This window comes from Sabethes cyaneus, chromosome 2, assembly GCF_943734655.1.
Source record: "Sabethes cyaneus chromosome 2, idSabCyanKW18_F2, whole genome shotgun sequence".
Lineage (NCBI taxonomy): Eukaryota > Metazoa > Arthropoda > Insecta > Diptera > Culicidae > Sabethes > Sabethes cyaneus.
The window spans coordinates 130,904,410-130,925,359 of record NC_071354.1 but is presented as its reverse complement, the minus strand read 5'-3'; the positions used below and the strand labels follow the sequence as shown (position 1 = coordinate 130,925,359).

General features: G+C 36.9%; 2 protein-coding genes across 2 annotated transcripts; one reads left to right on the top strand and one right to left on the bottom strand.

Moving 5' to 3' along the window:
• Nucleotides 1-280: 280 nt before the first annotated feature.
• LOC128736002 (39S ribosomal protein L52, mitochondrial) lies at nt 281-1,025 on the top strand. The gene is made up of 3 exons (XM_053830486.1): nt 281-424; nt 614-774; nt 831-1,025. The coding sequence occupies exons 1-3, from the start codon at nt 379-381 to the stop codon at nt 1,023-1,025; spliced, it is 402 nt and encodes a 133-aa protein (XP_053686461.1). The 5' UTR covers nt 281-378.
• Nucleotides 1,026-1,283: 258 nt separating this feature from the next.
• Nucleotides 1,284-20,422, bottom strand: LOC128736000 (uncharacterized protein F13E9.13, mitochondrial). Its single transcript, XM_053830485.1, has 6 exons — nt 20,304-20,422; nt 10,750-10,831; nt 7,900-7,982; nt 7,703-7,843; nt 1,428-1,627; nt 1,284-1,389 (listed from the first exon to the last, which is right to left on the bottom strand). Exons 1-6 carry the CDS (start codon nt 20,319-20,321, stop codon nt 1,284-1,286), a joined length of 630 nt encoding a protein of 209 aa, XP_053686460.1. The 5' UTR covers nt 20,322-20,422.
• Nucleotides 20,423-20,950: the final 528 nt, after the last annotated feature.

Genomic DNA, 20,950 nt, shown 5'->3' with positions numbered 1-20,950 from the left:
TATCGTTAATAATTAATAACGATAATATGAAAGTATAAGCGAAAATACGTAAGAAATAGAACAAAAATGTTAAAATAATAACAAGCCAAGAAGAAGATTTCACTTTAAACCGTCTAATTTTCGATACTCTTCCGTGACGATAAAGTTTGATGGTATTATCGATATAAGATTACTAGCGATATTATCAGTAGCACACTTTTCATCACAGTTTTGAAGGTTGCACTTTATAAGTGTGCAGTCCAATTGAGTGTGAAGAGCGCAATAGTGTTTATCGAAAATTTCATCGTCTGAATTACTCTTTTATTATTTACGTGTGAGAGTTTAACAAACAAATTAAAACATTAAAGTTTATTTGCTTTTAAGTTGCGCAAAATAATTATGGATCAAATTCTATTACATGTTAATAAATATTTTCATTCGACAGGTAGGGTATAAATAAATAATTTAATGACTGACAGGTAGTAGCTTCACAGTATATATTGTAATTTGCAATAAATTGATGCAACTGTTTTACTGAAAAGCACTATCAATTTTTAAAAGCATATCTGGTTAAAACCGCGTTAGTAAAAGTAAAACTCGTCAATTGCAAAATATTTCTTCTTTTGTATTTTAGCGTATTACATCACTCGTCGATTGAGCATCAGTGCTACTGTATGCGCTAACAATAGTCAGAAACGTCAAGAAATCTTGTTTCCTAAAAATCCTAACAAGTCAAGCTCATTGACGCTTTTACCGGATTACACTTTTCTAGATGGAAGGATAACTCCTTTGGGTGTAAGCATTTATAATGATATAAAATATAATTGAATATTGCAACCATTGCATTGTAGGCAAATCAGAAGAAGCGTCTGCTGAAGCATCGCGAGCTGGCAAATAAAATTGTAATGCTTTCAAAAGAGATGGATTTTGCTTTGGATCGTTACAATCGAATACAAGAAGAGCAAAAGCAGGAAAAAGCCGTTTTACTGAATAGTAAACTTAAACCCAAGGGACATTTATTGCTGTCAATGAATAAACAGAGTTAAAAATTATGTTTTATGTTGAATGCTTTCGAAATTTATTTATTTCTTTCATTAACAAACGGACTCTTTCTTCATTCAATTCATTTCTCCAATTCCCATCTATTTTAAAATAAGATCCAACGATTGCAGCGTCAGCGATGTTCCAATATCTGCTGATGTTATCCAACGTTATACCAGAGCCGACGATGAGTGGTAAATTCACTTTGCCCTTTATTGATTGAATATCTTCAATAGCGGTTTCACGTCCAGTCGTACTGCCTGTTATAATGAGCCCATCAGACAAAAATAATTCTGCTGACTTAGCAGTATCACACAAAGAAACATCACTTGTAATTGCGTGGGAACTAAACGATAAAAGAGTAAGGCACTGTTTACCTTAAGCATTTTGGAAATTGATCTTTTTACCTATGCTTTTTCTTTATATCTGTGATTATACTGATATGCTGAGCATCTATGCGTTTTCTGTATCGTAAAATATGCCCCGCATTTGCATTGGTAAAGCCTTCGTCAGCCACATGCGAGAAAACAAATCCTTCTGCACGTATAAAATCTAGGTCACAGGCTTTTGCTGTAGCTAGCGCTTCCTTATTACCGCATGCTAAAATCTGCAATAAGTATTCATCTATATCATATACCTACAGTAATCCTATAATAAAAATGATCCATATATTGTAATACGATCACTAGTAAGGGTGATAAACACGATTGTATAACAATTCCCGGAAAACTATTCCCCAGAAAATAAAACGCCGAAGCTTTTTTCCTAGAAAACCAAACCCCGGAAAGCACCAATAACCAGAAAACCATTTACCGGAAAGTATTAATCCCCAGAAAATTAATATCCAGAAAGTACTAATTTCCAGAATACTATTCTCCAGAAGGAACTAATCGCCAGAATACTATTTTCCAGAAACAATTATATATTCCTGAAGATGAAATAACAGTTACCGTATGTGCGCCTAATTCTGCGCACCCCGCATTTCAGTTAAAATTTTCCAATTTCCGATGAATTTTATCTTATTGTCAATTACAAGAAAAATTGTCCAATCAATAAGTGCTATTTTAGCTTAAATCGTTTCGGTCTCTTCGGCGCACTTATTGCTTGGAAGATAACGAAAAAGTGCGCCGAAGATACAGAAACGATTTAATGCAAAATAGCACTTTTATGAGCGATATCGCACTTTGCGTGGTACAATTTTCCTTGCAATTGACAATATTTAACGCAAAATATGTATAGCTTTAGTTCTTAATTAGAGAATATTTCAATTTTTATTTAAAATATGCGATGGGCACAATTGGGAGCAAGGTGAAAGACTTCAACGTTCTTAGTTTTTATGAAACTCTGTTTTTCGAAAACAATTTCTTTATAAATGACTATTAATGACTATTACCAAATTCCCAAGAATTAGGTAAGTCGTAAAGTAGTATCTTATGAGTTATGGAATACAGTATCACCCCGCTAATCCGACAAATTCATGGCTGGATTATCGAATTTTGACTCGACTAATTGACTAATGTCAGGGTATTGAAATGTCGTGTTGTTTACATCCAGACTGGAAATTTCCGAAAAATTTTCTCAAATACGTAATAAAGTTGTGTTGTACTGAGAAATGCTCAGTTTATTCTATAAAATGCTTTTAAATTCTTGTTTAGCTTAGAATTGCGCAAGAACATTAATCCTTTGAGAAGAGAGATGAAAAATGGAGCTCCAGGCAAACGCAAAATTGAACGCAGTTATAAGGAGCACCATTTACCCTTTCCATTTAGTTGGAATAAGTAACATCTTGACTCAAATGAAAATCCCCAATGAAGGCAGTGTTCGGTTGAATGAAGCTAAGTACAATGCTTTTTAATTCGTCATCCGGATTAGCGAATCGTAGGATTGTTGGGTGTCAGATTAGAGGTATACTGTAGAGTAATACGGGTTATTGCATTTAACTATTACAGTTGGAAAATTTAAACAGTACCGTCATCCGGGGCGAGATTGTTTCAAAAAAGCATATGTTTTTGTTTTTTAGATCAGTATACACACAATTTAGGAACTAAGTTGATTTCAAACCTGTCAATATATACTAAATTGTTCAATTAACAACTACCGTAGAGATGGTTTAGTTACCATGAAACCTAATTTTACTGGAAGTGCATGAACTTTGGCACAATCTCACCCTTTCTAGGGGGCGACATTCTGCCAAAAACATAAAGTTAAAGTAAATACCTAAATAGTGAACATTAGCATGTTTATAAACAATACACGTAAATATCAGAATAAAGTACCGTGGACCCCCGTTCGTTTGACCATTTTTAATCTCAACACTTTAATTTGAACCCCCCTAGTTTGCACGACGTACAAATTAAAAATGGTTCAAATGTCATTCTCAACATGACATCATTTGTTTATGCAGACAATGCACATAAACACGATTTGTTTGTACTGACCTAGCGTGTTTAATCGGTTTCACATTTCGTTTTTCCAACGATTAAGATAGAAATCCGATCGGAGAATGCAATATTCGCGCTTGCAACTGCCAACTAAAACAAACCACCAAAACAATAACAAAAAGCAGGGCGGCCAGTTCACAGGTTTCAGCATATTTCGGGTTACCAGTTGTTCAAATTAAAAAGTAACCCCGTTAGTTTGCATGATGAATCGTTCAAACGAACGAGGGTCCACTGTAGTTCATATGGGGCCGTCCATGAACTAAGTGGACCATCCCATCGGCAGACAACCATGTTTTCGCCGCCAACATCTCGTGTGTGCAAAAATGAGATAGCATGTCAGCACTACGTTTCACTCAACTGCCAGCAGTCTGATTTGGGCCCGCTGTCAAATTTTGAGCCCCGGACATGATGTCGCTGACGTTTACTGCAGTTCGATATAGAGATGTCGATGGGGTGAAGTGGACTATTAGGGGCAGGGGGTCGGCCAAAAACAACGCATCATACAAAAAGTGTGAACGAAAATAACCCGGGGAGATCTGAAATAACTAAAAATGAGTTCGTAGTCAATGGACAGCTTTTAAATAGCCAGTAGCGTTTCTAGGGTTAACAAGGGGGAGATATATGGAGGGCGTGTATCCTAAGGGGGCATACCTATTCGTTCATTTAACAAAAGTAACTATTACTTCGTTCGAGAACCCGCGGTTGCAGAACGACCCATCCCACCCCGCTTCCCCTACCTAAAACTGACAGTCAGGCTTGGCATACACTTTTCGCTTTGATTTTGCTCTTTTGATTACTGCTCCTCAGCCAAGCAGAATTTGAAACAGTGGTGTATGGGGCATTTGTAGAGCTAGTAATTATCTATAATATTGCTGAAGAAAGTGAAGTTTTATCTTTAGTATTTACGGCGCTGTAGGGCAGCAATGCCGTTGGTAGCAAAAAGAGCGCTCTTTTTAGCGTAGTAAAGTAATAAAAGTAAAATAGTAAAGAATGTGAGTGTACTGGTGTATACTGACGTATTTTAGTTGTGTATGTAAAATCAACAAATTGGATCAAACATTATGGCTTGGCACAATCTCACCCCCGTGAAGCTCGAAAAGTACAAAATTTCGAATAATATTATTTTCATAATCAAAACTTATCCAACGCGTAATAACCTTTCAATACATTATAAATGATTAGTTTATTTACCTTCAAAATAGCAAGTTGATGCGATTTCTTGAGTTGGTTTAGCGGGACATTTTTTACAAGCGTTATTTCCGAGTATTTTTGATCGCAAACTTTGAAACCCTGTTTAGGCTAAATAGTTTGCTAATATTATCTGTGTTCCATTCTAAGTTCTGAATAAATATGTTATGTTCATGATCATTTTGAATTTAGATCCCCAGTTTCTAGATATAATAAATTTTCACAAATAAACATTTTTGGTTTTTGGCACAATCTCACCCCGGATGGCGGTATGTCATACACACTTAAAAAACTCAGCAAAATTTGCCGAGATTTGGACAGCCGAGTATTCGGTAAAAATTTCAGTTTTGCAAATCGACGTTTACGGATCTTTACTATCGTTTGGCATCATAAAAAATTTTACCGAACGCTCGGCTGTCCAAATCTCGGCAAAATTTTGCTGACTTCGGCACTTTTTTTTAAGTGTGTAGAAACCTCCCAGTTGGCTTCGAGGTATGATGCTGGCCTAATAAGCCAGTCATCGTAACAACTGGCCCTGCAATTGTCCTGCACTCTAATAGCTGGCTGCGAAGTCTGTCGTATAAAAAAACCGGCCGTCTCGCCCTGAATCATCTAGGAAACGTTTGCTACTAACACGATAAAATGGGTGCCACATCTTGTATAAGCGTAACTCATTTGCGAAAAAAAATATTTCTGGATATTGGTTCTTTCTTGTCAACCCAGAAGCAACCAGAAGTTCGAATATTACTTGACACGCGAACTCAAAAGTTCACAATTAGATCAAATTCAGTTCCGTGGAACTTTCTTGCTGATTAGTAGTGTATATTAAGTATACATGGAACTAAATGCTGTGTTGAATAAGTGCTGTGAGTACTTCATAGATACTTCAAAGCTATTAGGATGCTACATGGAGTTCTGAAGTAACTTTAGTTGCTAACAAGTTCTGCGTGCATGCTTCTGGCCACTTTTTTGTTTAAATTTCTGGTCATCAAAGCAGCAGAACCTAAAACTATTTGAGATTAATTATTTGTATTTCACTCGAATAAATTTAATCCTCGCACATTTTTAATCTTATATATAAAAATGGATTTCTGTCTGTCTGTCGGGATGTTCCTTATAGAATCAAAAACTACTGAACCAATCGGCGTGAAAATTTGCATGTAGAGGTTTTTGGGGCCAGGAAAGGTTTTAGTGATGGTTAGAGAACCCTCCCCCCACTAAGAGGGGGGGCTGTCATACAAATGAAATACAAATTTCCTCATAACTCGAGAACTAATCAAGCAAATGGAATCAAATTTGGCATGTGAAGGTTTTCGAGGACAAAAATATTTTCTATGGCGAATTAGGACCCCTCCTCACTTTAAGAGGGGGGGGGGGACTCCTGTACAAATGAAAAACAAATTTCCTCATAACTCGAGAACTAATCAAGCAAATAGAACCAAATTTGGCATGTGGAGGTTTCATTAGTCTATAACAAGACCATCCAAAACTATCTATAGTAACACTAGATCATTCAGGACGAGACGGCCGCGAGTGTTGCCGGCGACCCGCCGTCGGAAGCGTCGCCCACTGGGGGGAGGCAACTCCCGCAGAAATCACTACTGTCTAGGTTTGTTTTCCTAGGTCTACCTGGGTTTCCTGGAACGAGCGATAGCGAGTAAGGAGAGGATTGCGTAATGGTACTTTCCACAAAAAAGTTTTCCGTGAAATGGTACATTCCGCTTAAGGTTTTTCGCAAAATATTGTACAATCATGGCTAATCCGCTTTCTGGCTATGCAATGAGGGGACAGGGGAGTTTGTTTTCTACTTTACTGTGAGGAAAAATTGCAAATTTGTATATTAAACTACCCATTCATGGTAACTAATAAGCATTAACATAAGCAGCAAATCAGCGTATCTGGCATTTTATACTGCACGTTGTTGTATATTAGCTTTTTGACTGCATAGGTGTTGTAAATTGGCATCCAAAATTGTATTCAAATTCTTTGTGTCGGTAATTAGCTGTAAATTAGCATTGTCAGTACTATAAAAAGGTTATCAGTAAAGTAGCTGTATGTTTTGCCAAAATAGCATTTAAGGCGACTTAAATGCTTATTGGCCTGTATTTGAATAGCATTGGTGATGCTTATTGGTTACCTGGGATGCTTTCATAGTTACGTGACTGCCAAAATGAATCATCTAAGGTTGAACTCCTCAGAAACTTGCAAAACTCGAGATTGTGACAAAGATCATCCGAGATTCATGATTTATGTACAACAGAGGTTAATTTGTGGCAATACGAAGTTTGTCGGGTCAGCTAGTTACAAATATAAATTAGAATGCAATGCTCTGCATTATTGTGTTGCATATGCTGTCGGTATCTCACTACTAGTCAATTGCCTAGCTCCAAACTTTATGTTCTATAATTAACTCGCGCTGCATAAACCTGCTGCAAGTTCTAAAACGAACTTTCACTTTAGAACAGCTCATTGGCAAAATTCACATCGTTTGTATACGACAAAGGTGACGCAGTGGATCGGGATAGGTTTACAACGCGGAATACCTGGGATCAAACTCAATAGCAGCCAAATGCAACGCATATATAACTTAGGTAGAAGTATAAAAATAGAACATAAAAGTGCTGCTAAATTTTAGTTTTTTCTTAGTTTTGACGGTTTATTTCGAAGCTGCTTAGCGTTCTATGCAGCGAACCCAAGACAGCTTGAAAGTTCAGTTAATTACTTAAAAGTGACGCTGCTTAGCAAGTTATAGGTTAATATACATAAAGCTCTTTGACCCTCGTTAGACACCATTATTCGAACTCTTGGTTACTTGGGAATAGCTTTCTGGCAAATAGTACTTTCTGGGAATCGGTTTTCTGGAATTCAATACTTTCTGGGAATTGGTTTTCTGGAATTTGGTACTTTCTGGGTATTAGTTTTCTGGAGAAGGATTCTTTCTGGGGAAAATCCTTCGGTATTTTATTTTCTGGTGTTTAGTTTTCTAGAGAAAGTCGGACAACCATAAACACATTGCATATATCCTAGGTCCTCTGTCACAGAAATTAAGTTACCTGAATACCACATGGTAAAACATCTCTAATGATTTCCTTTACGGCCAGTGCAAGTCGACTCATGCATGCAACAGTTTCAGGTTCAAAATATTCATTTTGGATGTACGGTAAATCGTGCATATTTTCAATAAGTAACGCATCCTGAAAAATGTTTATATTATTGCTTAAAATTCTTGCATTTTTATTTCTGGTCATACCATTCCACTCCTTAAATATACTTCTGCTTCATGCTTAGCTTTTTTTATTATATCTTCAAATCGATTAGAATAGAGAGGTGTACCTGAAATAAAGAAATTTATATCAACTACAGTCAACTTTCGTTCATTGGGCTATCTTTAAGTGGGCTACGTTTTGATCGGGCTCCCGTTAATTGGGCTATAGCCCATCTAAAACGAAGTCAAACCACAGAGAACAGACTACCAGGTAATTTATAAAAAGTGTGTAAAAGGTTTTTATGTAATCTACGAGTAATCCTTTAATAGAGCACCCCTCGAGCAGTAAGTGGCAAACTAAATCTTGATGTCGCTGCCATCGCTGCTATGTAACTCCAGCACAAAGAAATATTGATAAAGGTACATGGATATTTTTTGATGCGTTTGGCAAACTATTTCTGGAGGGCGCCACCGACAGATTTTACCCACAAAAAAATCAGAGGGGTTGTGCACAAGACACTACCGCATATATAGGTGACGCAGGACTACGTTAGCCTCTTGGTAGTGATAGTAGCATGTATCCATGCTTGTTTGTAATCATTCATTTCTTCATGTATACATGCTGTATGCAACATATATACATGCTACACGCGTTGTATGTAACATTTATCAAAGTAGTAATATTGCATACGTTCAATCCCCAAAAGATTTCAGAGTTATTTCAATGTGCATGTGAAAACAATTTAACAAAATCAAGATCACAAACTATTGCTTTCTTGCTACCTTACAGAAATTGAAGATTGTTTTTATTACCCATGGTTACCCACGTTGAAGGGATTTTACCAATTCAATCCTATTTTATCAACAGCACATCTTTTCACTACACTTCTAATGAAACGGCAAGCATGCGTATTCATACAGAGTCATATTATTACCGAACACTACAGCTGTAGCACGTTTTTCCAACACAGATATCAAATTCGCCTAGGTTTAATCGTCTCGCAGTAAAGAATTTGCGATCTGTTGTGGCAACGAACTTGTATCGTTTTTTCTGGCACACTTCCCTAACACAGACATCAAATTGGACTAGGTTTAATCGCATTCGTAAGAAATCTGTTGGCACGAGGGGGTTTTGTCACTCTTTCTGGCGTACTTCCCAAGCAAGGACATCAAAATGGTCTAGGTTTAATAGCGGTGTTAAGAAATCTTGTTGAAATGAGTAAACTTTGTCACTTGTTTTGGCTTACTTCCCAAGCACAGATATCAAATTGGTATAGGTTTAGATCATCATAAAGAATCTTCCAACCAATCACGAAGCGTGAATTCTGGTAAAACATAGGTTCATCATTTTCAATTTTTCAATAGTTCAACATCAAGAATCCATACTTTTTTTCATTTGGGTCAATTCTTAGAAGATTTTCCAATCGATTGGTGTAAGAATATTGAAAATCGATCGGAAAACCGCTGAGCTATTGGCGCTCAAAACCTTTCATTTTTCGTGACGCTCGCATTTTTCGATTTTTTGGAATGACACCCTATATTAAAACTTGCCGTAAGACGTAGTCCTACGTCAAAATCGATTACTTCCTTCGAGCCTGTTAATCTGTTTTCTATGGTCAAACGTCATTTCTGACAGTGTATTTTTTCTTCCGTGGGGCTCTTGAATGCATTATTGCTGGTGCAGTTGAAAACCGTAATAATCGACGTGCGATATTCGGTTTTATTCTTGTTCTGTGTGTCGCAACTACGACGCACGTGGTGCGCTGTAATCGCACATTGATGCGCTATACAGCGCACCACGTGCGACGTAGTTGCAACACACAGAACATGAATAAAACTGAATGTCGCGAGTTGATTATTACGGTTTTCAACTGCTACAGCAATATTTCAAATGCAGATAATTATTTATTTAGAAAATATTAAAATTAATTAAATGGAACACAGTTGCATTATCACAGAGAACAGATTAACAGGCTCGAAGGAAGTAATCGATTTTTTGTGTGTAAAATCTGTCGGTAGCGCCCTCCAGAAATAGTTTGCCAAACGCATAAAATATATCCATGTACCTTTATCAATATTTCTTTGTGCTGGAGTTACATAGCAGCGATGGCAGCGACATCAAGATTTAGTTTGCCACTTGCTGCTCGAGGGGTGCTCTATTGAAGGATTGCTCGTAGATTACACGAAAACCTTTTACACACTTTTTGTCAATTACCTGTTAGTCTGTTCTCTGTGGTACAACCACAGAGAACAGACATCCATTCAGGAACAAATTTATCGGGAATTCTTGGATAAAATTTCAAATTAAAATCACAGAAAACAGATTAACAGGCTCGAAGGAAGTAATCGATTTTTTGTGTGTAAAGTCTGTCGGTGGCGCCCTCCAGAAATAGTTTGCCAAACGCATCAAAGATATCCATGTACCTTTATCAATATTTCTTTGTGCTGGAGTTACATAGCAGCGATGGCAGCGACATCAAGATTTAGTTTGCCACTTACTGCTCGAGGGGTGCTCTATTAAAGGATTACTCGTAGATTACATAAAAACCTTTTACACACTTTTTATAAATTACCTGGTAGTCTGTTCTCTGTGTTAAAATCACCTAATATGCTAGCGTCACCACCACTATAGTTTCCCAACTAAATGATTCTTTTGATTTGCACACTGACAACCTTTGGCTCTTCTGGCGCTGGTATATATGGACTATAAGCGTTATGCTAGCGCCAGAAGCCAGCTGTTGTGAGTTTAGTGTAGAATTTTAGCGACATCATCACTATAGTTTCCCAACTAATTTGACATAAGTTTTATCCAAGTGGGGACCTTTCGCTTGGATGTCTGTTCTCTGTGGTAGAATCACGGTAGCAAAGTGGCTCAACGGTGGTTTCTGTACCTACCTCTTTCACCGTTGTACGAAGCTACAACTGCTCGATTTTTACTGCGCGCAGCGCCAATGACTGGTAGTTGTGATAACAAAAACTAAGCAGAATTTTAAATTAATTATTATTTTGCAAGATTTTGGCAAAGATTTAACGCTAAACGCTCGGCATCTTGAAATTTGTGTTTACATTTCGTGAATAGGAATAAAAACGAACGCTTAGACCATGCAATTAGAGATTATCGGTGATGAGCACAACCACGTACAACGTACAGTAGTATGTCTGTCACCTTTCCGTTGTACATGTACAACGCTGGTACAATTGTATGTCTGTCTAGGGTATAAGGCTGATTTAGACTAACCGTGTAAACAGGTGGCTTAAGCGCCACTATTCGAGAAACGACCACCCACTAGGGATGGGCGATACTAAGCAAAGTATCGAATACCTTGGTATCGGCGATCTTACCAATATTCGATACCAAGTATCGAAGTATCGGCGATAAAGTATCGATACTATCGATACCACCGGTATCGAACCTTTTTTTTTAAAATGCAAGAAAAAAGATGAAAATGTTATTGTAAATTTTACACCTTATTGAACGCGATAAATTGTAACTGTCGCGAACGAAACTGTTGCCAAATTCGTTGCGAGCTGATCTCAGGTCGCGAGTGCAAAATTCATTTATTTAGCCAAGCGTTTTTGACGTAGGACTACGTCTTACGGCAAGTTTTGAGATAGGGTGTCATTCCAAAAAATCGAAAAATGCAAGCGTCACGAAAAATGAAAGGTTTTGAGCGCTAATAGCTCAGCGGGTTTCCGAACGATATTCAATATTCTTACACCAATCGATTGGAAAATCTTCTAAGAATTGACCCAAATGAAGAAAAGTATGGATTCTTGATGTTGAACTATTGAAAAATTGAAAATAATGAACCTATGTTTTACCAGAATTCACGCTTCGTGATTGGTTGGAAGATTCTTTACGATGATCTAAACCTATACCAATTTGATATCTGTGCTTGGGAAATAAGCCAAAACAAGTGGCAGAGCTCCCTCGTTTCAACAAGATTTCTTAACACAACGGTTCAACCTAGACCATTTTGATGTCCTTGCTTGGGAAGTACGCCAGAGAGAGTAACAAAGCCCCTCGTGGCAACAGATTTCTTACGAACGCTATTAAACCTAGTCCAATTTGATGTCTGTGTTAGGGAAGTGTGCCAGAAAAAATGACACAAGTTCGTTGTCGCAACAGATCGCAAATTCTTTACTGCGAGACGATTAAACCTCGGCGAACTTGATATCTGTGTTGGAAAAATGTGCTACAGCTGTACTGTTCGATTATAATACGACTCTGTATGAATACGCATGTTTGCCGTTTCATTAGAAGTGTAGTGAAAAGATGTACTGTTGATAAAATAGGATTGAATAGGTAAAATCCCTTCAACGTGGGAAACCATGGATAATAAAAACAATCTTTAATTTCAGTAAGGTAGCAGGAAAGCAATAGTTTGTGTTCTTGATTTTGTTAAATTGTTTTCAAATGCAATATCTTTTGAGAATTGAACGTATGCAATGTTACTACTTTGATAAATGTTATATACAACGCATGTAGCATGTATATAAGTTGCATATAGCATGTATACATGATGAATCGAATGATTACAAGCGTGAATACATGCCACTATCACTACAAAGAGACTTACGTAGTCCTGCGTCACCTATATATGCGGTCGTGTCTTGTACACAACCCCTCTGATATTTGCCTGCGACGATTTCAAGCTGCTAAAACATTGTGCAGCGCGTTGTACTGGAAATATTTTCTCCAAAACGACAATTGCCATTATGTCAGGTAAATTTGGATTTTGAGTTTTCCAATTGCGCGATAGACAAACAAACGAATAGATAACATCACATCACAACGAACCAGTGTGGATGCCGGTATTAAAATACTTGTGGAAGGATATTGATGGTAATTGCGTGAGTAAAGCTTTAGAATTAATTCAATATTTGTCGCGATTTCATTATTATTACAGTGGACCCCCGTTCGTTTGAACGATTCCTCACGCAAACTAACGGGGTTACTTTTTAATTTGAACAACTGGTAACCCGAAATATGCTGAATCCTGTGTGAACTGGCCGCCCTGCTCTTTGTTATTGTTTTGGTGGTTTGTTTTAGTTGGCAGTTGCAAGTGCGAATATTGCATTTTCCGATCGGATTTCTATCTTAATCGTTAGCAAAACGAAATGTGAAACCGATTAAACACGCCTGGCCAGTACAAACAAATCGTGTTTATGTGCATTGTCTGCATACATAAATGTTGTCATGTTAAGAATGACATTTGAACCATTTTTAATTTGCACGTCGTGCAAACCAACGGGGTTCAAATTAAAAAGTTTTCAGATTAAAAACGGTCAAACGAACGGGGGTCCAAGGTATTCGTAAATATAGATATTAGTTCATGCTTCATTTCTTTACCTAACCTTCCTACTGCATTGGGGTAATTTTTAACCAATACTTACAAAGTTTCTATTCAATAACGGAACGAGCTAGAGACTTGAATGTTTTCAACTTTTCCCAACTTTGTAAAACTAGCATTGTCAGGAAGTTTCAGCTTTCAGCGATATTTAGAAGAAGCGCAGCAAAAAAAGTTACACATTTGCATTGGGGTCCAAAAACGACCAATTTTGAGCTTAGGGCGTCTCGTGCTGAATGATCTAATGTTGCTATTGATAGTTTTTGGTGGTCTTGTTATTGATTAATGTTCTATGAAAGAGTCTAAAATTTCTCGAGTTCGATTAGTTTTTGAGTTAAGCAAAAATTTCTGTTATATTTGTATGATAAACCTTATCCCCCTATACCACAGGGGGGCTCCCTCCTAAAAAGGGAGAGGGGTCCTAATTCATCATAGAAAAAATTCATGCCTCCAAAAACACCCACATCATGCCAAATATGGTTCCATTTGATTAATTAGTTCTCGAGTTGAGGAAATTTGTATTTCATGTGCATAGGAAGTATAATCAATATATATAGAATGCCAGTGTCGCTGGTGTTTCATGGATATTTTGGTGGCAAACATGTTGCTGGTTCGTGTCTTGGATACGGGAACTACATTGTCAAATTGCCCAATAGAAAATTTTCCTGCCGACGAAATACCCCAAAACGACCAAATCGGGTGATTTATCCTACGTGATTTACGGAAAAGCAGGATTTTTTATTGAGTTGCCTTTTTAGTTTGACAATCAGATTCCCGTTTCGAATCGATCACTCACACATATGCGCATACAGTGTAAATACGTAATTTTCAAATGTGTGATGTTTACCACGAGCACTGCAGCGACACTGGCATTCTAAATATATTGATTCTACTGTATAGGAGCCCCCCTCCTAAAGTTAGGAGAGGTTTTAATGCACCATAGAAAAAATTCTTGTCTCCAAAAACACCAACATGTCAAATTTTGTTCCATTTGCTTGATTAATTCTCGAGTTATGCAGAAATTTGTGTTTCATTTGTATGGGAGGCCCCCCTCTTAGTGGGAGGAAGGGTCTCTAACCATCATAAAAACCTTCCCTGACCCCAAAAACCCCTATATGCAAATTTCACGCCGATCGGTTCAGTAGTTTTCGTTTCCATAAGAAACATTCGAGCAGGCAGACAGGAATCCATTTTTATAGGCATAGATTTGTATGGGAGCCCCCCTCTTAGTGGGGGGGGGGGATCTCTAACCATCATAAAAACCTTCCCTGGCAGACAGACATCCATTTTTATAGGCATAGATTTGTATGGGAGCCCCCCTTCTTAGTGGGGGGGGGGGTCTTTTGCCATCGAGAGAACCTTCCGTAGCCCCAAAAACCCCTACATGCAAATTTTCACGCCGATCGGTTCAGTTTTCGATTCTAAAAGAAACATAGGGACAGACAGACAGAAATCTTTTTTCGTAGGTATAGATAAGCGTTATGCTAGCGCCAGAAGCTAGCTGTTTCACCTGACTCACTGCGAATATACGTGATATTGAAATAAAACGTAACCATACCGTTTTATTCGTTTATAACGCATATGCAGCTAATATCGATAATGAACGATTTTTTTAAGTTGTGCTTTTGTTATTGCATTTAACTTGTAAAAAGTTGCATAAATAACAATTCAGTTTCACAATACAATTATTGCGTACTACTGGTACTTGAAATATAACGTTTAAGTGCGTTATTTTTAGTGATCAAAATTAACGATATTTTCCATACAAGGGCGATATTTTTCGAAACCTTTCGAACCAACACGATCCCGCGAACACAACGCATATTCGCAGTGAGTCAGGTAACACAGTAGCATAACGCATATACAGTCAACTTTCGTTCGTTGGGCTATCTTTAAGTGGGCTACGTTTTAATCGGGCTCCCGTTAATTGGGCTATAGCCCATCTAAAACGAAGTCAAACGTCATTTCTGACAGCGTATTTGTTGTTCTGAGGGGCCCTTGAATATAGTTCATTCAAGTGTGGAAAATATTTTATATAGAAAATATTAAAATTAATTAAATAGAATACAATTGCATCACATCGTTTTCCGATCAATTATGAACTTGACATTCCCATTTTTAGAATCACGGTGAAACAGTTAATAATACCAATATATATTAACATTGTCGCTTGAAATTCTACTATTTACTTGTTAAATAACCTAGAAATAAATTTCAACAACGAAAAGAATAGTTTCCACTTTGATTTAATATAAGTGCATATTTGTATAAACCTTTCTGCGACGATTTCGACAAAAACAACCGATACATCCCTCGGTTTTGACGTCTCAGCCCAATTAACGAAAGTCTTTCACAAGTGCAATTAGCGAAAGTTGACTGTAGTCCATATATACTAGCGCCAGAGGAGCCAAAGGTTGTCACTGTGCAAATCAAAAGAATCATTTAGTTGGGAAACTATAGTGATGGTGTCGCTGGCATATTAGGTGATTTAAATTTAAAATTTTGTCCAAGAATTCTCGAAAATTTTGTTCCTGAATGGATGTCTGTTCTCTGTGGTTTAAGCACAGACAAACAGACATAACACTTGGAAGAAAAATCAACAAAAATTATCGTACCTCACATTTTGCCTGAACACTAGCACCATCTATGATCGACATTCCCAAATATCAAATAGCAACAAGAGTATCCCTCGAAGTAGCAAGTATTTGAGGAATGCCCCTGCTTTCGTCAAAAAGGGCCACTTTGACCAAAACAGAGACATTCCCAATTACCCAAGTAACATTTTTGTTGTTAAATAGCTTATCAAAAACATGTTTTACGGGGTTTAGCTGTACAATAGTTTAATAAGCTATTATACAACAAAAATGTTAATGGGTAAGCCCAAATTTGAAATGACAGTTTAATCGGTACGAAGAATGGCAAACGAGTGTTAAGTCTGTTTGTCTGTGGTTTAAGTTTTAACATTTCGGGTATTTAGATTACAAAACTTAGTCCTCCCTGTCTATACGAAACACAAGTTTGTTTACTTTGCTCATTTGGAGCCTCGATTTCACGGTTCGATTGGTGTTTTATAACAGAGAACAGACATCCAAGCGAAAGGTCCCCACTTGGATAAAACTTATGTCACATTAGTTGGGAAACTATAGTGATGGTGTCGCTAAAGGCGCATAAAATTCTACAGTAAACTCACAACAGCTAGCTTCTGGCGCTAGCATAACGCATATAGTCCATATATACTAGCGCCAGAAGAGCCAAAGGTTGTCAGTGTGCAAATCAAAAAAATCATTTAGTTGGGAAACTATAGTGGTGGTGTCGCTAGCATATTAGGTGATTTTAATTTGAAATTTTATCCAAGAATTCGCGAAAAATTTGTTCCTGAATGGATGTCTGTTCTCTGTGGTGGTAGTGACGCTAGCATATTAGGTGATTTTAATTTGAAATTTTATCCAAGAATTGGGTCCTAAAGCCCTGTATCGTTTTTGGCTTGAATCGATCAGATTGGCATTAGGAACACCCTATTCGATACTCATTTTTATATTTTTGGCCTATTGCCGGTGAAAACGATTTTTTTTTTGTTTTCTAAAATTTTGAACAAAAATAAATTATTTGGACAACTTTATATAGGCACACTATATGCTATAACTATGCATGGTTGAGTCAAGACAACATTCATTCTGAAAAGAAACTATAGTCTGTCTTCAAATGTCACGGAAAACTTTCTATTTACCTATGCATTACTTGGTCACAGAGTGTATGTAATATATGCCATCGAGATGCAACGTCTTCAGTTAGAAGCCGTTCGCACTGCTGCTGATCATACCAATAAAGCAGAATGCAGAACATATCAACATGATTGGTAATATCCTACTAGTTTCGAGACGACCTGCGTTTTTAGATTATTCGGCTGGGTCGATCGTACCGTGATAATACCGTCAGTCATAAGTTTGACATCCTTTGGTCATTCCTGGCGCTAATTGAAGTTCGACAGCATTTCTGCAACCAGTCGATGAATCGGCGGATTTAAGTACAACGGACGAATCAGAATATTTATCTAAGATATAGCACAGAGATCTCTGTGGATATAGTACAATCGACTTTATCTGAGCTGATCAACGAAAATGCTCCAGTATGTTTACCGTTTACCTATATATTTTGCAAAATTCTGGGTCAAGACAATTTGATACCCGTCCTCAAAAATGCAGGCACAGCAAATAAATCTTCAGTGGTAAATCTCTGATAGGCCATCACGAAAAATGGAAGTTTTCGCTTTTCCACCATCGCGGATATCTTTACCCATTGTTCCGGGCGCAAATTAATTATCGTTAAATTATACGCGCATGCGTGCAGCAATACTATATGGAATGCTCAGGAATTTCTAAAACAAAACAAAATAAATACACTTGACCTTGTTTCAAACAAGCACCTAATGGGAATCGTCACTATTAAAACACCGCTTACCAATCTCTTTCAATGCTCGCTTGAAATCAAATTCCCAAGTTGTAGAATCGTAGTTCCGATAAGCCTTAACATTTAGTTCCAAACATTTAGTGCCGAAACATAGGACCATGGTTTCCTCAGAATGATTTCGGCAAATAGATATCCTTCGAACTGGGAAAGAAATTTGCCAAAAAAGCACCACCCACTTGCAGTGCACAGGTTTCACTAATACCTTGCACCGTTGCATTTTGTCTGTTTGCTACGTACGCGCTATCTCATCAGAGGGACAGCAAAATGCTCTGTTTGAAGAGTTCTGCTGTTGCGCTGATTGGCGAAAGCTTTGTCCTTGCGTTCCGGTAGCACTCTGGTTTTGAAGTTATACATACCATTTTCAATTTTGTATTGAACTTTGCTGATAGCTGACTTGAGGTGATCAGGATTACTGGATCAAAATGTTGAAAATTATTAGCTCAATTTAAAAAAATTGGTTAGATGTAAGAGCTGGTTTACCTTTTAATTTTCCACCTCACTAGTAAAAGTAAACAAGACAAGGCAAACTGTCAACACAATCAGCTGCTACACTGCTAACGTCAAACCAGGGTTGCCAGTAAAAAAAAAGTTATCAGTGTTCCCAGAAACATATTTTTTCGCTTACGTCAAGATAGCTCTCTAAAGGCCCAAACAGAATGCTGCGTCAACGAGTCCGTCAGCGTCAATTTGACAGTAAACCCAAGGGAAAACTGTCAGAATAACGCTGACGGACGCGTTGACGCAGCATTCTGTTTGGCCCTTAATGCCATGGTAGAAATTCTAAACAATTTTTGTTTTTAAGTTTTCAAATGAAATGCGTCTCTTTAAAAAAGAAAAAACTATGCCCTCGTGGTCATAACGTGAAGCTTTACCGTTCCCTCTAAAAAAATCGTTTTTTTATTACGTCTGTAGATTATCTACTTGAAGATAGAATTAACAAAAGGGCGAATGTCGCCAGCGTAAACAAACCGAGTGAGGGTTGATTTTCCTATGCTGGCCCAGCAAAAAATAACTCTCACCCGTTTTGTTTACATTTGCGACATTCGCCCTTTTGTTAATTCTATCTAGACTTGATTATCTATCGTCTGTAAGATAGTTACTATATATATTGACCTGTTCGACAGAAACTTATGCGCTGACGGTGGTGGTCTTTGGAACTAGCCGAACGATGAGAAAGTTGACAGTTTGCTTGAAGAATCGGAAAAAAGTTCACTTTTTTAATTTTCTTAATGTAGTGAAACAATGTACAAGTAAAATTTTTATTGCAAAATGTAAGAAAATTGAGTACTTTATTTTTGGTATATACTTTGTCAGTGGTTTATTTACAGTATATTCGAGAAAATAATGTTTTTGTATATTTATGCGACAACCAACAGGTTACATATCACGCTAAATTATAAAAATCCACGTGCTTGAGTGGTAAAAAACTTTGTTTTATATTATTTTTTTTGTGAAATTAATATAAACCAGGCTATTGCGAGCAAGATACAGGATAACTAAAGAGAACATTCATATTTTCATGTAGTGCCGGAGCAACATGGTTCGATAAGACTGAAAGCTATTAGAATCTCCAGAACTTTGACTTGAACCGATACAAAACAAGCATAAGGATCTTGTAAAGTAGAAAAACATTCCAATAATATGCAAAAACCGTTTTAGGATCACTGCTGTGTTCGATTAGTTAAGTCGCCACACTAACTTTTACAGTATTCTTCAAATTTATGCTCTTTCAATTCACTATTTTAAAAGTGTTTTTAAAGTAACTTGTAAAACAGCAAATTTCTTACAAAACCTGATAAAAATGTAGTAAAGTTTTCAATCGAAAACCAATTAAAAATTAAATTTACTTAAATTTTTTTATGAGATATACCGCATCTGACATTTGTTTTCGTTTTTCTCACCATCGCAGCAGGTAGCGACACGCCGGCAGTTTTTTTTTTTTTTTGATTTTTGAAATTTAATTTGAAATTATGGAGAAATGTGCAGGTTTTTACGGAAAATAATCGCTAGTGGGTGTTGGAAATGACTACTTCTATGAAAATAAAGATTGTTTATTAACATTAGTCCCACAATCCGAATTTTGAAAAACGTTTGGCTCCGCTTTTGACGTTTATTTGGCTCCCGATTTTTGTATCCGCCGAACTATATACACTCAACCCCCGCTAATATGAAAAACAGCTCTTTCAGATTGGGTGGGTTCATTTTTAATCTGAATATTTGGTAACTCTATTCATTTTCACATACGCACACGCTATGAACTTGTTTTGATTTGGCGAAAACAAACGTTTTGAAAACATTTCAAACATGCGCGAATTCTAAACGTTCGGTTTGTAGAAGACGAAAATGGCTCGGCAGTTTCGACTAAAATGATCTATTTTGAGTGCTGGAGAGAGGTAAGTTACATATGAGCTATATTGCCAAAGTTCCTGAGCAAGAGGAAATGCATTAAGATTTTTTGCTTTTTTTTAATTTACCGGTCAACTTTAACGTCAATTGTGTGTGACGCTTGATCGGTTTTTAATGTGAATGCATTCCACCGGGGTACAGATTAAAAGTCATACCAACGGGGGTACACGGTATATAGTAATTATAGTCTGTAGTGTGCACCAAAAGCCATATTTCATTACTTACCTGGCAACGGATCCACATGTATCATACCAATAATTGGAAACTTACGGTTTAACAGGGATCTAAATCGGGACATATTTGCCTAAACTAATTTGAGGTTCTAGAACTATTTCGCGAAATGCGATTACAAAACTGATGATATTTGTTTATATGCTTTTGTTTAAACCTAATACGTAAGTTTTTGACAGTTTGTAAAACCGGTAAAACCCCATAAAACCCCTCCTTCATTAAAGCCCTATAAAGGTATAACGTACCCACCTTTTCGCGTGCTAAATAGGTAAACAAAAGCTTCATTCGACAAGTAGTTGGCGCCGCGGTAAAAATGATGATATTTTTATTTCAAGCTGTCAAAACACATAGAAAACTAAAATCTTCAGAAGCGAATTTGAATTTTTTTTAAAATACGCGCTTTGGAATCAATCAAATGTTATGGTTGGGTTAGAAAATAACATATATACTTACTATAATTTTTATTTGTCCGCATTTTATATAAAACTATTAAAATTTTATTACACAATAAATACTATTTAAACAATAAGGACATTGATTCAGCAAGCCTTGGATGAAATATTGTTATAATTTTGCTGAAAACCATTAAAATTACCTTAAACAATTAAGTAGAACACTTTCATGAATATACCTGGATCTAA